The following is a 16446-nucleotide window of genomic DNA, read 5'->3' as shown; positions in this document are numbered from 1 at the left end:
TGGAGTCCCCAGGTAGTACAAATGGTTAACACACCTGACTGCTAACCAAAAGGTTGTGGAGGTGGGAGTCCACCCAGAGGTACCTCAGAAGAAAGACCTGGCCATCTACTTTTGAAAAATCAGCCAATGAAAACGCTATGGAGCACAGTTCTACTTTGACACACATGGACTTAGCATGAGGTAGAGTCGACACAGGAGTTGATGGCAAGTGGTAGCTGGTTCCTGTGTGCCTACCACCATTCTGGAGACCCTTCTGGGTGCCAGGAGTACATTAGTGAGCATGTTGTGAGGCCAGACAAGTTACAGCCATCGGGATTAAAAGCTGTCTGATCAACGTGACATTTCTGTTTAAATTTGGTAGCAAGCCCAGTGAGTTCTCAAAATAAGAACCTTCTGATTATCACAAAAGTGTCTTTCTTGTGAAAGAATACTTTTTCATAGCCATTAAAAAAAAAAAAAAATGTTCCTCTTAACCAGGGACTGATTTTATGGCAGGTTTTACTTTCAGCTGGCAACGATGTAATGCACACCACCAGGATGTCCACAGGGCTGATAATGTTCAGACCCACAGGATGATCACAGGCCATACTGGGCACAGGAACCCCAGCTTCCCAGCAGGGCAGCATCAGGTATCTTCCTGCAGAGGGAGTCTTCGCTGCAGTCCACACCTCTCAGGGCCAAGGAGGCAAGGTCCACATGGAAGCCTGCCCCAGGAGCCATTTCTCTCTAAACAACACTGTAGACATAGTTTCTAGAGTCCTTACAAGAAACAGGCTCAAAGCTCTGGCTTTTTATTAAGTATTTATAGTTCTGCCAGACTGGAAAGAAAGGCATGGCAATCTGCTTCCAAAAATCAGCCAGTGAAAACTCTGTGGTGACAAGGGCCTGATCCACAACTGATCATGGAAATGGTGCGGGATGGCACAGGAATGGGCAGTGTTACTATTACCATAAGCAATGCTGCTTAACTATATAATTGACAGGCTGCCTTATCAGGTTACCTGGGGAACAAGGCTGGAGAGCTAACCAGAAGTCAGGTTCTTTTGCAGAAGGGAATAGATTCTGTTAACCTATTGCCCATATTTAACACTAACTTGTTTTTTAAAATACGTAAGTCGTCGTTTCTTTACAACATTGTTCTTCGTACAGCCATATGAACCCCGGCCCTTGTTTATTTGCTTAATATATGCTTTCCCCAGGAGAATGTTTCCATGGATGGTGGGAGCCGTTGGCCCTGGAGGGGAGATGTATTTTATCACTGGAATCATTTTCAATTGTTGTGGCGTGGTAATGCTGTTATTGTTTCCCAGGGCCAGCTATTCCCACGGCCCCAGCTGTGGCATGGGCCCCAGTCCTTCTTATTTTCTGCTGGGAACCCAGCACCTAGAACATGCCTGACACATGGGAGGTTCATGGATGCTAAAAGAAGTGAATGTGGAATGCTGATTGGCACGTTCTGCTTTATTTTTAAAAATCGTACTTTATAAATTAAGCTGTTTGAGTATCTCCACATGTATCTTACTTCATGTAGCATTTTATAGAAATTCTCGTCATAGCCAACCTCTGTATGAACTAGTGTGTATAAAAACCAGTGTCACTGGAACTGTACTATTACAGATAATAAATTGGTGTTTTTTGAAAATCGGTTACCCTCTAAGGAACAAAATTTATGTTTGAAGTATATTCTATTATTTGAATAATATTCTGAATGTAATATTTGCTTATTGAAGGATTCTATGGCCAAAAAATTGAATGACATAGGAAGTATCAAAAGAAGATGGAAGGAATATGCAGAGTAACTGTACCAAAAAGAATTGGTTGACATTTATTTCTGGAGGCAGCATATGACCAAGAACTGATGGTACTGAAGGAAGAAGTCCAAGCTGCACTAAGGGTATTGGCAAAAAAAGCAAGGCTCCAGGAATTGACAGAACACCAACTGAAATATTTCAACAAATGGATGTAATGCTGGAAGTCCTCACTTATCTACGCCAAGAAATTTGTTAGACAGCTACCTGGCCAACCAACTGGAAGAGATCCATATCTGTGCCCATTCTGAGGAGAGGTGGTCCAACGGAATGTGGAAATTATAGAACAATATCATTAATATCATATGCAGGTAAAATTTTGCTGAAGATAGCTCAAGAACAGTTGTAGCAGTACAGCAGCAGGGGACTACCAGAAATTCAAGCCAGATTGAGAAGAGGATGTGAAACTAGGGATATCATTGCTGATATCAGATGGATCTTGGCTGAAAGCAGGTAATACCAGAAAGATGTTTACCTGTATTTTATTGACTATGCAAAGGTATTTGACTATGTGAATCATAATGAATTATGGATAACATTGCAAAGGATGGGAATTCCAGAACATTGAACTGTGCTCAAGAGGAACCTGTGCATAGACCAAGAACAGTCACTGGAACAGAACAAGGGAATACTGCATGGTTTAAAATCAGGAAGGGTGTGTGTCAGGGTTGTATCCTTTTACCATGCTTATTTAATCTGTATGCTGAGCAAATAATCCGAGAAGCTGCACTATTTGTGGAAGAATGGAGCATCAGGATTGGAGGAAGCCTTATTAACAACTGGCGTTATGCAGATGATACAACCTTGCTTGCTGAAAGTGAAATGGATTTGAAGCACTTACTGATGAAGATCAAAGACCACCTCATTACACCTCAACACGAACAAAAATCCTCACAACTGGACCAATAAGCAATACTGTGATAAACGGAGAAAAGATTGAAGCTCTCAAGGATTTCATTTTACTTGAATCCACAATCAGTGCCCATGGAAGCAAAAGTCAAGAAATCAAAAGATGCATTGCATTGGGCAAATCTGCCGCAAAAGACCTCTTTCAAGTATTAAAAAGCGAAGTTGTCACTTTAAGGACTAAGATGCGCCTGACCCAAGCCAAAGTATTTTCAGTCGCCTCATGTGCATGCGAAAACGGAACAATGAATAAAGAAGACCAAAGGAGAATTGATGACTTGAATTATGGTGAAGAATATGAATATTCCAGTGGACTGCCGGAAGAATGAACAAATCTGTCTTGGAAGAAGAACAAGAAGAATGCTCCTTAGAAGTGAGAATGGTGAGATTTTGTCTCACGTACTGTGGACATGTTATCAGGAGGGACTAGTACCAGGAGAAGGACATCATGCTTGGTAAAGTAGAGGGTCAGTGAAAAAGAGGAGGACCCTCGATGAGACGGACTGACACGGTGGCTGCAACAGTGGGTTCAAATGCAGCAACCGGTGTGAGGATTGTCAGGACTGGGCAGTGTTTCGTTATGTTGTGCATGGGGTCGCTGTGAGTCAGAACCGACTCTACTGCACCTAACAACAACAACAGCAATATTGACTTCCTAAATTTTTCTTTGTACACTCTCTTTTCTTTTAATTTTGTAATGAAAAATTTCATATAAACATGTTGAATACTCATACTTAAGAAACTTAAACCATTCAGAGAGTTTATAACAAAAAGGAAGACTCTACTAGCACACTCTTCTTTTCCCCCCGTTGTGCTCCAGGAGGCTCCCTTTTTTTTTTTTTTTAAAGTGTAGTAATTTTATCACTTTTATTTAAATGATTTATGCCCTCTATAAAATCTCTCAAGCAATCTACAAAAGTATGTTAAGAAATTTCCCTAATTCTTACCATAACAAAACGACGAGTAGTGACTTTAATGAATGTTATTTCAGATAGGTCTTTTTTGCAAATACACAGATGGATGGATGGATGGATGGATGGATGGATGGATGGATGGATGGATGGATGGATGGATGGATGGATGGATGGATGGATGGATGGATGGATGGATGGATGGATGGATGGATGGATGGATGGATGGATGGATGGATGGATGGATGGATGGATGGATGGATGGATGGATGGGTGGATGGATGGATGGGTGGATGGGTGGATGGATGGATGGAAAGGAAAGAATCATGGTATACATAAGTTTTTTCAATTTAACAGATTATTTTAGAACTTATTTTACTTGAATTTAATAAAGGAGAAAGAAACTGAAATGACAACAAAGGAGCTGAAAACATTAAAAAAATGTTTCTTCACCGTATGAAATATTATTATCCTTAAGATCTTTTGATGGTTAAGAAAAAAAAACATCATGAGACCATTGCTTGGCTAAGCATTGTCCTTTAAAAAACCTATTCCTGCTTAAAGAGTATTCATTGGCTCTTTTTTATGAAAAATGAAGTGACAAATATTTTTATATTCACATGTTCTGACGTGTGTTCCTTATGTTTATTTTTTTAATTTCTCAAAGTTACTAACAATTACATATGTACATATTCATTTGTTGGCATTTATAAACATTTGTGTTGTGTTCTGAAACCAAAAACACCTTTCTTTTTTAATATTTATATTTAAATATATTTCACTGCTCACCACCATGTTTTTCACCATGCTACGTCCATTCCTGATTTATTTATTTTGATAGAGTCCCTGACTGGCAGGTTTTATTGTTGAGTAGTTTTTGTTTGTTTTATTTTTACTTTTTTTTTTTTTATTCATTTCACCCATTCTTTGATATTTGAGAATGCCTGCATATTGCAGGTTGTTAATGAGCCTTCCTCCAATCCTGATGCCACATTCTACCTATAGTCCAGTTTCTCACATTTTTTGCTCGGCATACAGATTAAATAAGTATGGTGAAAGGATACAACCCTGACACACACCTTTCTTGATTTTAGACCATGCAGTATTTCTTTGTTCTGTTCTGGTGGCAGCCTCTTTGTCTGTATACAGTTTCCACATGAGCACAGTTAAGTGTTCTGGAATTCCCATTATTATGCAATGTTATCCATAATTCGTTATGATCCACACAGTCAAATACCTTTGCATAGTTAATAAAACACAGATAAACACCTTCCTGATAGTCTCTGCCTTCAGCTAAGATCTGTCTGACATCAGCAATGTCATGTCTAGTTCCACAGCCTCTCACGGAATCCAGCCTGAATTTCTGGGCTTTCTGCCAATGTACCGCTAGAACCATTTTTGAGTTACCTTCAGCAAAATTTTACTTGTGTGTGATATTAATGACTGTTCAATAATTTCCACATTCTGTTGGATGACCCTTCTTGGGAATGGGCACAAATATGGATCTCTTCCAGTCGGTTGGCCAGGTAGCTGTCTAACAAATTTCTTGGCCTAGAGTATTGAGCACCTCGGACACTGTATCCATTTGTTAAAACATCTCAATTGGTATCCTGTCAACTCCTGGAGCCTTGTTTTTTGCCAACACTTTCCATATAGCTTCTTCCTTCAATACCATCCATTCTTGAGCATATGCAACCTCTTGAAATGGTTGAACATCTACCAGTTTATTTGGTGCAGAACTCTGTATTCCTTCCATCTTCTTTTGATGCTTCCTGTGTCGTTCAGTATTTTGCTCATAGAATCCTTCGATATTGCAACTTAAGGCTTGAATTTTTTTCATCAGTTCTTTCAGCTTGAGAAATGCCAAGCTTGTTCCCCTTTGGTTTTCTAAGCACATGTCATTATAATACTTTATTTTGTCTTCTCGAAAAACCCTTTGAAATATTCTGTTCAGCTTTTTTACTTCTTGATTTCTTCTATTTGCTTTAGCTACTCTTGCATTCAAGAACAAGTTTCAGAGTTTCTCCTGGCATCCACATGGTCTTTTTTTTTTCTTTCCTGTCTTTTTAATGACCTTTTGCTTTCTTCATGTGTATTGTCCTTGCTGTCATCCTTCAACTCGCCTGGTCTTCTGTCATTAGTGTTCAGGGTGTCAAATCTATTTTTGAGATGGTCTCGAAATTCAGATGCAGGGATATACCCCATAAGATTTTTACTGGTCAGTTTTTTAGAAGTATATTGCCAGGCCCTTCTTCCTAGTCTGTCTTAGTCTGGAAGCCCCACTGAAACCTGTCCATCATAGATGACCCTGCTAGTATTTGAAATACTGGTTGCATAGTTTCCAGCAACACACCAACTTGCAAGCCACCACAGGACAACAAACTGACAGATCAGTGGTGGTCCCCTCAAAATCACCTACCAATCCTACACATTTGAAAAGAGAAGAACAAATTCCTTATCTGGGGTCTGTGTTGTGTGGAAATCTCAGAATCTCACTATTTTGTCCTCAACTGTGAGGATATAATAAATCCCACTTTTCATTTCCCTTCTCAGTTCTGATACCAGCTGCCCACACAGTACTTTTTTCTCTGACCCTCACTACCTGAAGCTCGGTCACGTCTCACAAGTTAGAAGGACACTGTGCTTCAGACTGCCTGATTGGCTGATGCCAGCTGCAAGTTTGGGAGTGCACACGACACCTTCACTTCTGACCTGCCAGCTACAAATTCGGGGTGTGTCTCTACTCCTTCAGGATGCCAGCTGCAAGCTTGGTAGTCTCCCCTGGGCTATATCATTTCTGACTGCTGGCTCCAGCTGTTCCTTGGAGTTTGATAATTTGCTGAAATGACTCATAGAAATCACAGAAAGTGCTATATTTAGGATTACAGATTTATTATAGCAAAAAAGAATACAAATGAAGAGACACGTGGAGTGAGGTCTGGGAGGGTTCCCAATGCATAGCTTCCACGTCCCAAAGGGTAGGCTACCTTCCCATGTTCATCAACGTCTTTCACCAACCAGGAAGCCTGTGGCGCTTCCATGCCCAGAGCCTATATTGGCTTCATTATATAGCTGTGATTGAGACCTCGCTGAAAAAAAAACAAACCCACTGCCGTCGAGTTGATTCTGACTCATAACAACCCTATAGGACAGAGTAGAACTGCCCCGTAGAGTTTCCAAGGAGCGCCTAGAGGATTCGAACTGCCAGCCTTTTGGTTAGCAGCCGTAGCACTTAAACACTACACCACCAGGGTTTCCAAGTGCATAGGCATAATTGGGGCCTCAGTGCATAGTCATGATTGATTGAATTGTACCACCTTTCCTGTCAGCTGTTATCAGGCCACTTGGTGGTCTTTCTGGCTTGGCTAGCCCCACTCATTAGCATAGACCCTTAGGTATGGTTTAGATAAGAAAGTCACCTCAATTATTTAGGAAATTCTAAGGGTTTAGAGTTATCCCTCAGGAAACAAGGGCAAAGACTGAATTACTTTCAGTACAGCTAAATTCTTTACCCCACAGTCCCTGAGCCTATTCGTAATGATGGAACCTATCAGGGTTACTTGCGTTGTTTTGATGAAACGACTTATGTTTTCCCTTTGATGGTAGATGCTGACTATTTGAAGAGTTGGAACTTTTGTTTGTTTTCGTGAGCGAGCAATTTTAGTTAATCTGTCACCAGGGAGCATCTTATATAGCATCTCCACCATTCGTAAGCATCTTAGTCAGAAGTGGGATGTGTGTCTGTATTGACAGGGTGAAGAACCTTCTTCTTACTTATAGGGTTCTCTGAACTCAAGTCAGAGCTGAGGAGAGAAGGAAAATGGCATGTAGGTCATTCATTAAGGAAACATTGCCTGAGTGCCTACTGTGTGTCAGGCACTTCCTATTTTTGGAAGTGCAGATGAACCAAGCATGGGTCCTACACCAGCGGAATGCACATTCTTATGGAGGATCTTGGGCAGTGAACAAATCAAGATAGGACAGGCCCGCCCTTATGATACCAGAGTAGTACTCCAGTGCAGTCTGGGCTTCCTTTGAGACCCCGTGGGAATTGGATGGGGCGGAAGAGAGTCAATTTGAAGTCACGCCACATGGTAAGGATTCAAGCTCGTGACTAAGATGCTAGTGAACTAGGTGGGGCTGCTTGGAACAGGATATAATGTGACCTCTTTATGTGTCACTGTTCACTGACGTTGTCACTCTTTCGGTACATGAAGTTGTATTAGAAAGGAATACATTTTGGGAAACAACTTGATGGAAATTGCCTTTTGCTCTCTCTGCATGAGAGATTCCAACTACAAAATGGATTGTTGTCATCAAAGGGGGTAGAAGGAATTACAAAATTCCACTATGAGTTAACTAAATAAAAGAAATTAAATAGGAATTAAATACTTCTTCCAGTATCCTCAACAAATGAGACCAAGGGGAGTGGATAGGTGTTATACAGCTAATAGGAAAAGAAGGGAATCCTTCAGTGGGGTCACAGCTTGTCCTTAGGTGGTAAATGTTGAACCTAAGTGATATACTTCATGAAGAACTCATGTTGCTTATAGGGTAAAATGTTGATCATTTTAGCAGTTGGAGTTCTGTGAACAAAATAGATAACATCATAAAAACAGAGGAATTTTGTTTAAGGCTCTCTGTTTTCAAAGTTTCCTATACACTATTCTTTGATCCTCTCAATCACTCTATGTGGTAAAAAGGGTGTTTGGATCTCGGGTGTTATGGTCAACCTCATTTTTCCCCATACGATCAATAAAGCCCAGAATGTCTTGCTTACAGCTGCCGAGCTGCCCAGCAGAAGATGAAACCTCTGTGCACCACTTGAGTGTCCTCGTGCACTCAGAGGTATCCAGAATGGTGGCCAACAGGGAAAGCTTTTAAGCCTGTGTTTTTTTTTTTGTTTTTTTTTTTGTTTTTAATGTAGGATTAGTTTTATGTTTTGTTTTTATATTTTTGCCTGAATAAATAAACTTTATAATGAATATTTTTTAATATACAGACAAGTAGAGAGAATACAGAAGGCCTGGTGGTGCAGTAGTTAAAGCACTCAACTAACTGAAGGGTCAGTGGTTCAAACCCATCAGCCGCTTCACAGCGGAAAGATGTGGCAGTCACGTCCGTAAAGACTTACCGCCCTGGGAACTCTGTAGCTCAGTTCTGCTCCATCCTGCAAGACTGCTGGGAGTTGGAATCGACTCCCTGTGTACTCATGACTTAGTTCTAAAGTGGGTAATGTTTTGCTGTATTTTCTTTACCTACCCTTTTTTATTTTTGCTGAAGTTTTTTTAAATTGTAGTAAAATATATAAAACGAAAATTTGCCATTTTTACAGGTACAATTCAGTGACATAATCATGTTTACCGTATTGTGCAACCATTACCACTATCTAGTTCCAATTTTTTCCATAACTCTTGACAGAAACTCAGTTTCCCTTAAGCTAAACCCGCATTTACCCTGCCATTCAGCTCCTGGCAACCAGTGTAAACTTTGATCTCTATGCATTTGCCTATTCTAGATATTTCATAAAATATTTGTCCTTTTGTGTCTGACTTGTTTCACTGAGAGTAATGTTTTCAAGGTCCATCCATGTCAAAACATGTATCGGGACTTCATTTCTCTTTATGGCTAAATAATATTCCCTTGTATGGATATACCATATTTTGTGTATCCATTCATCTGTCCAAGGACATTTGGGTTATTTCCACCTTTTGGCAATTGTGAATAATGCTGCAGTGAGGAAGTGTTTTTAAATCAACTGTACTTGAATACACCTCTCTTAAGAAAAAGGACATTATAATAACAGCTGTCACAGCTAATGAAATTAACATGAGGAGGGCATTTGTAATTATTTTGCATTTCCTGAGCCTGTTTGCAGCAGTACCCTAAGTTGTTGCTAGCTGCCTTCAAGTCAGGTCTGACTCACAGCAACCTCATATATAACAGAACGAAATTCTGCCTGATCCGGTGTCATCTTCATGATCTTTGGAACGTATGAGTCCATTGTATAGTATCTTCCAACCTAGAGGGCTCATTTGCCAACACTGTATCTGACGGTATGTAGTTGTGCTCCATAGGATTTTCAAGGGCTAATTTTTAGATTAGATCGCCAGGCTTCTCTTCCTGCTCTGTCTTAGTCTGGAAGCTCTCCTGAAACCTGTGCGCCACGGGTAACCTTGCCGATATTTGAAATAACAGTGGTAAGGCTTCTAGCATCATAGCAACACACAAGCCGCCACAGCACAACAAACTGACAGACGGTGAAGCAGAACTGTAGGGACTGGTGAATAGGAATGTGTAGCCCTGCCTTCCTAGGAGTGAATGCCTCGGAAAATCTACTTAAGGAGGTCATTTCCAACCGAATAGTAAGGGCAGACTGAGTCATCTTCCTGCCCATCTTTACTTGCATCCTCATCACCAGCACGGGGGGAGCATTTACCAGGTACCAGGCAACAGGCTGTCTGCACTTCATGTAGGTTGGTAATGTAATTCCCTCACTGGCTATTATCCTCATCTTATAGACAAGGAAACTGAGGCTCGGCTGCTGGCAAAAAGTGGTGAGCCATGATCTGAACGCACACTTCGGTTCTGGAACTCTCACCACCTCCTCTTCTCCACACATACTCGGGTTTTCCGTGAATCCGCAGGAGGGCTCTGCCTCCAATGTAGATGTAAAGTCTAGCCTACCTTGGTGAACATTTCAGTGAGCATTGCCTTCAAAGCACAAAGCCGCTAATTTTGTAATTAGTTTTTTTTTTTTTTAATTTAATGGTTATGCATAAGGAAAAGAAAGACATTAAGATAAGATATACAGTTTCTCTGTGTATTTGGGACAAGATTATGGTTTATTAATAAGCCTGGTAGAAAGTAAAACTAGATGGTGTCTAAATGGGACAGATAGGATTTTGATAATTCTACTGCAATTGGGAAGAGTGTGAAAAACAAATATTCTTTTCCTTCTGCATTCCGTATTGGCATGATGAAACAAGGACTTAAAAATTGGAGACAGAAGTAGTTTGGAATTGTCGCAGAACTCCTGGGGAGAAAATATGGGAAGAATGTGAACCAGGTGTCAAAGAAAGAGAATACGAGGCCACTAGAAGATGTTGGGTCACTCCTAGTGGTTTGGCAGGAAGTAAGATAGACTGGACTAGTGACTCTGGCACACCTGTGGGCTTACTTAGATTTGAGATGAGCAGTTGGGTTCCCTGTCTGGATAAGACTGTAGTCACATCTCCATCATGCATCCATTCATCCATCTGGCAAATGTTCTTAGAGCATCTGTTGTATGATAGGCCATGTGCTAGGCCCCAGAGAACAGAGGTGAACAAAAAGAGACACAGGATTCTGGTTTCAGCTATGACACGGAAAGAGCTTGGAAGTCCTCACTTCCATCCTTACAACAAACTGAGAAATGAAGGGCTTTTTTCTGGGTTCTTAGACCCATCAGAGAACTGAGGTTGCAGAGCAAAGAGCCTCTGAATCTGGACAGACAGGCAAATCCAGAGAGACAGAGGCAAGGTCTGCTTACTGGAGGAGAGAAGCCCCTGGAGCCATAAACTGGTAGGAACTCTTCAATGGTAATTTTGATGAATTGCTGGAGGCTGAGTGTGGGCTAGCAGGAGTGTGTGAAACTCCTGGGGGCTGCAATCTTAGAAGGACTCCCACACTTTCATGGGCTTTACTTCCAGGAACTCCAGCAGGTTCTCACAGTGAGGATCTGAGAAAGAGCCCCTCATAGCTCTGGCAGGGTGAAGGGGGAGAGTAATCAGTGTGAAATACACCCAGCTCCTTCTCCATAACAAAGGCCTACTCTCCAAAGGAAAAGACTTTGACACAACCTTATCTGTATTCCAGAAGAAGCTGCTTTTCTTACACTCCAGCCCCCTCCCAAAAGGCAAAAGACCTAGAATAGCAAGCACAATACTGGAGAAGAAGAAGAATTGGAGGACGCACACTACCAAATTTCAAAACATACTATCAAGCTACAGTAATCAGGACAGCATGGTGTTGACAAAAAAATAGACACCTAGATCAACAGAACAGAACAGAGACAGGCCAGAAATTGAGCCACACAAATAAAGCCAAATGGTTTTAATAAAGGCATAAAGACAATTCAATGGAGAAAGGATAGTCTTTTCAAGAAATGGTGCTGGAAAATTGGAGGTCTATATGCAAAAATTTGAAGCTAGATACAGACCTAACAACTGACATAAGAATTAACTCAAATTGGATCATAAGCCTAAGTAAAATTTTTTTTTATATGCAAAAATTTGAAGCTAGATACAGACCTAACAACTGACATAAGAATTAACTCAAATTGGATCATAAGCCTAAGTAAAATTATAAAACTTCTGGGAAAAAACATAGGATAAAACCCATTTGACCTTGGGTTTGATGATGAATTTTTTTTTAATAATATTTATTGTGTTTTCAGTGAATATACAGAAAATTAGGTTCCCGTTTGACAATTTCTACATGAGTTGTTCAGTAACATTAGTTACATTTTTCATGATGTTTCAACATTCTCATTAGTTGCATTCTGGTTGTTCTGTTTCCAGCAGTCTAGTTTCCTTGACCCTTTATCTACTTTGCTTTAGAGTAATTGTTGTCCTTTTGGTGTTATATAGATGGTTTTTAATGGAGCTCTGTGCTCACGGGTAATATCCTTCATTTTGTGTTCCAATCTGTTGTTTCACTAAAAGGTAACCTGGGGTGATAGTTTTCGTTCAAGATTTAAAGAGTATCTCAAGGTGATAGTCTGGATAGTCTCAAGGGAGTCCTCCAGTTTTAACTGGTCCAATAAGTCTGAACTTTTTAAGAATTTAAGTTCTGTTCCATGTTTTTCTCTTGTTCTGACTGAGTCCGTCCATTACGGCCCTGATCAGAATGGGTGGTAGTGGTAGCTGGGCACCATTTAGGTCTTCTGGTCTCGGGGTAGACTAGTTTCTTCTCTGAGACTTTGGTTTCCTTCTTTCTCCTTTGCTCCTAACGAGTAGAGACCAAGAGTTGTATCTTAGATGGCTGCCTGCAAGCGTTTAAGACTCCAGAAGCTACTCACCTCATTAGGATGCAGAATATGAACGCTGTGGTGCCAATTGACTGAGTTGTCCCCTGAGGCTAAGGACCTAAGCTTTCAAATCCAGAAAACCATTCTTGACAGGTGTTTGGTTATGTCTAACTGTAATTGTGTCCTCTACAAATATATGTGTGTGCACACACATATCTGTATGTACATGTACATATAAATATGTCTATCTGTGCACACATATGTACTCACTTGTGCCTACCCATACGTATATATGGCTATAAAAAAACCATACAGTCGTATTTTGGTTATTGTTGGTGTTGTTGCCATATTATATATATCATACTCTTTAGCACAAACATCCTTTTCTTTTGTGCACATCTTAGTGGCATCGTTTACTTTGGTCATGCTATGTTCATTATACCCACATTCTGTGCTACTTTTCCCATCACCAAGAATAACAACAACCTAGAGAGTGTATCCCCCCATCGCCACTCATCCCTGGTAACAACCAATGAACATTGGTATCTTTTTACAGGCATACCTCATTTTATTGCACTTTGCCTTACTGTGCTTTGCATTTTTCACAAATTAAAGTTTTGTGGCAATCCTGAGCTGAGCAAATCTGTTGTTACCATTTTTCAAACAGCATGTACTCACTTCATGTCTCTATCACGTTTGATAATTCTTGCAATATTTCAAACTTTTTCATTGTTATATCTGTTATGGTGAACTGTGATCAGTAATCTTTGGTATTACTATTGTAATTGTTTTGGAGTGCCATGAACTGTATGCATATAAGATGGTGAACTTAATAAGTGTGTGTGTTCTGCTGCTCCACTGACCAGCAGTTTCCCTATCTCTCTCCTTCTCCTCAGGCTCCCCTATTCCCTGAGACATGATGATATTGAAATTAGTCCTATTAATAATCCTACAATGGTCTCTGAGTGTTCAAATGTAAGGAAGAGCCACACGTCTCTTACTTTAAATCAAAAGCTAGAAATGAGTAAGCTCAGTGATGAAGGCATGTCAAAAGCTGAGATAGGCCAAAAGCTAGGCCTCTTTCTCCAAACAGTTAGCCAAGTTGTAAATGTGAAGGAAAAACTCTGGAAGGAAATTAAAGTGCTCCTCCAGTGAACACACAAATGATTAGAAAGAAAACAGCCTTATTTGTGACATGGAGAAAGTTTTAGTGGTCTGGGTGGAAGATCAAACCAGCCACAACATTCCCCTAAGCCAAAGCCTAACCCAGAGCAAGGCCCTAACTCTCTTCAATTCTATGAAGGCTGAGAGGGTGAGGAAGGTGCGAAGGAGAAGTATGAAACTAACAGGGGTTGGTCCGTGAGGTTTAAGAAAAGAAGCGTCTCCATAACCTTAAAAGTGCGGGGTGAAGCAGCAACAGTTGCCGTAGGAGCTGCGGCACGTTGTTCAGAAGATCCAGCCAAGCTAACTGACGAAGGCGGCCGCGCTAAGCCCGAGGTTTCCAGCGTGGATGTAACCGCCTTATACTGGAGGACAGTGCCGTCTAGGGCTCTCACGGTCACCGCCTTATACTGGAAGGCAGTGCCGTCTAGGGCTCTCACGGTCACCGCCTTATACTGGAGGACAGTGCCGTCTAGGGCTCTCACGGTCACCGCCTTATACTGGAAGGCAGTGCCGTCTAGGGCTCTCACGGTCACCGCCTTATACTGGAGGACAGTGCCGTCTAGGGCTCTCACGGTCACCGCCTTATACTGGAGGACAGTGCCGTCTAGGGCTCTCACGGTCACCGCCTTATACTGGAGGACAGTGCCGTCTAGGGCTCTCACGGTCACCGCCTTATACTGGAGGACAGTGCCGTCTAGGGCTCTCACGGTCACCGCCTTATACTGGAGGACAGTGCCGTCTAGGGCTCTCACGGTCACCGCCTTATACTGGAGGACAGTGCCGTCTAGGGCTCTCACGGTCACCGCCTTATACTGGAGGACAGTGCCGTCTAGGGCTCTCACGGTCACCGCCTTATACTGGAGGACAGTGCCGTCTAGGGCTCTCACGGTCACCGCCTTATACTGGAGGACAGTGCCGTCTAGGGCTCTCACGGTCACCGCCTTATACTGGAGGACAGTGCCGTCTAGGGCTCTCACGGTCACCGCCTTATACTGGAGGACAGTGCCGTCTAGGGCTCTCACGGTCACCGCCTTATACTGGAGGACAGTGCCGTCTAGGGCTCTCACAGTCAGAGACAAGTCAGTGCCTGCCTTCAGAGCGTCAAAGGACAAACTGACTACTTTCTTGTCAGGGGCGAATGTAGCTGGTGACTCTCAGCTGAAGCCGTTGCTCATTTACCATTCTGAAAATCCTAGGGCCCTTAAGACTTATGCTGAATCTACCCTGCCTGTGCTCTATAAGTGGGACAACAAAACCTGGCTGACAGCACATCTGTTTACAACACGGTTTACTGAATATTTTAAGCCCACTTTTGAGAACTGCTGCTCAGGAAAAAAGATCCCTTTCAAAGTATTTGTGCTCAATGACAATGCACTTGGTCATCCAAGAGCTCTGGTGGAGAGGTACGAGGAGATTAGTGCTGTTTTATGTCTGCTAACACAACATCCATTAGTCATGGGTCAAGGACTAATTCTGACTTCCAAGACATACATTTCATAAGGCTATAGGTGCCATAGGTAGTGATTCCTCGATGGATCTGGGCAAGGTAAATTGAAAACCTGGAAAAAAGGATTCACCTTTCTAGATGCCATTAAGAACATTTGTGATTCATGGGAGGACGTCAAAATATTAAAATTAAGGGAGTTTGGAAGAAGTTTATTGTATCCCTCATGGATGACTTTGATGGGTTCCAGACTTCAGTGGAGGAAGTAACTGCAGATGTGATGGAAATAGCGGGAGAACTAGAATTAGAAGTGGAGTCTGAAAATGTGACTGAATTGCTGCAATCTTACGATAAAACTTTAATGGATGAGGAGTTGCTTCTTATGGGTGAGCAAAGAGAGTGGTTTCTTGAGATGGAATTTACTCCTGGTGAAGATGCTGTGAACGTTGTTGAAATGACAATGAAGGATTTAGAATATTACATAGACTTAGTTGATAAAGCATCACCAGGAGTTGAGAGGGTTGACTCCAGTTTTGAAAGAAGTGCTACTGGGGGTAAAATGCTATCACACATGCTACAGAGGAATCTTTTATGAAAGGAAGAGTCCCAATCGGTGCAGCAAACTTCAACGTTGTATTTTAAGAAATTGCCACAGCCACCCCAGCCTTCAGCAATCACCACCCTGATCAGTCAGCAGCCATCAACATCAAGGCAAGACCCTCCACCAGCAAAACGATTACGACTTGCTGAAGGCTCAAACAATGGTTAGCATTTTTTAGCAATAAAGTATTTTTTGATTCAGGTATGTACATTGTTTTTGTAGACATAATGCTATTGTACATTTAATAGACTACAGGATAGGATAGGATAGACATAACTTTTATATATACTGAGAAACCAAAAAACTCGTGTGACCCTATCGCCGTGGTCAGGAACCAAACCCCGCAATATCACCAAGGTATGCCTGTATGTCTCTGTTCTTGTCTTTGTGGGATCATACAATATTTGTCCTTCTGTGATTGACTTATTTCATTTAGCATTATGTCCTCCAAATCCATCTGTATTATAGTATGTTTCGTGAGCTCATCGTTCTTTATGATTGCATAGTATTCCATTGTGTGTGTGTACCACATTTTGCTTATCTACTCCTCTGTTGAAGGACGTTTAGGCTGATTTCATTTTTTTTTTTTTTTTTTTTGCTCT

General features: G+C 41.4%; 1 protein-coding gene across 5 annotated transcripts in view; it reads left to right on the top strand.

The window, feature by feature from the left end:
• The window catches only part of SYK (spleen associated tyrosine kinase), a 128940-nt gene that overhangs the window by 29571 nt on the left and 82923 nt on the right, over positions 1-16446 (top strand). For 2 of the 5 annotated variants that reach the window (XM_049895268.1, XM_049895266.1), the window contains exon 1: positions 1746-3096. The exons of 1 other annotated variant lie outside the window; for it this stretch is intronic. In XM_049895268.1, the coding sequence (XP_049751225.1) occupies positions 3040-3096 (57 nt within the window). In that variant the 5' untranslated portion in view covers positions 1746-3039. Of the gene's footprint in view, positions 1-1745; positions 3097-16446 lie in introns of those variants that run through there. 2 more of the 5 variants (XM_049895269.1, XM_049895267.1) reach the window with 1 other exon arrangement.

The sequence above is a fragment of the Elephas maximus genome, chromosome 9 (genome assembly GCF_024166365.1).
Source record: "Elephas maximus indicus isolate mEleMax1 chromosome 9, mEleMax1 primary haplotype, whole genome shotgun sequence".
Classification (NCBI taxonomy): Eukaryota; Metazoa; Chordata; class Mammalia; order Proboscidea; family Elephantidae; genus Elephas; species Elephas maximus.
Note: the sequence above shows the minus strand (reverse complement) of the source record. Positions and strands in the feature narration are given on the sequence as shown.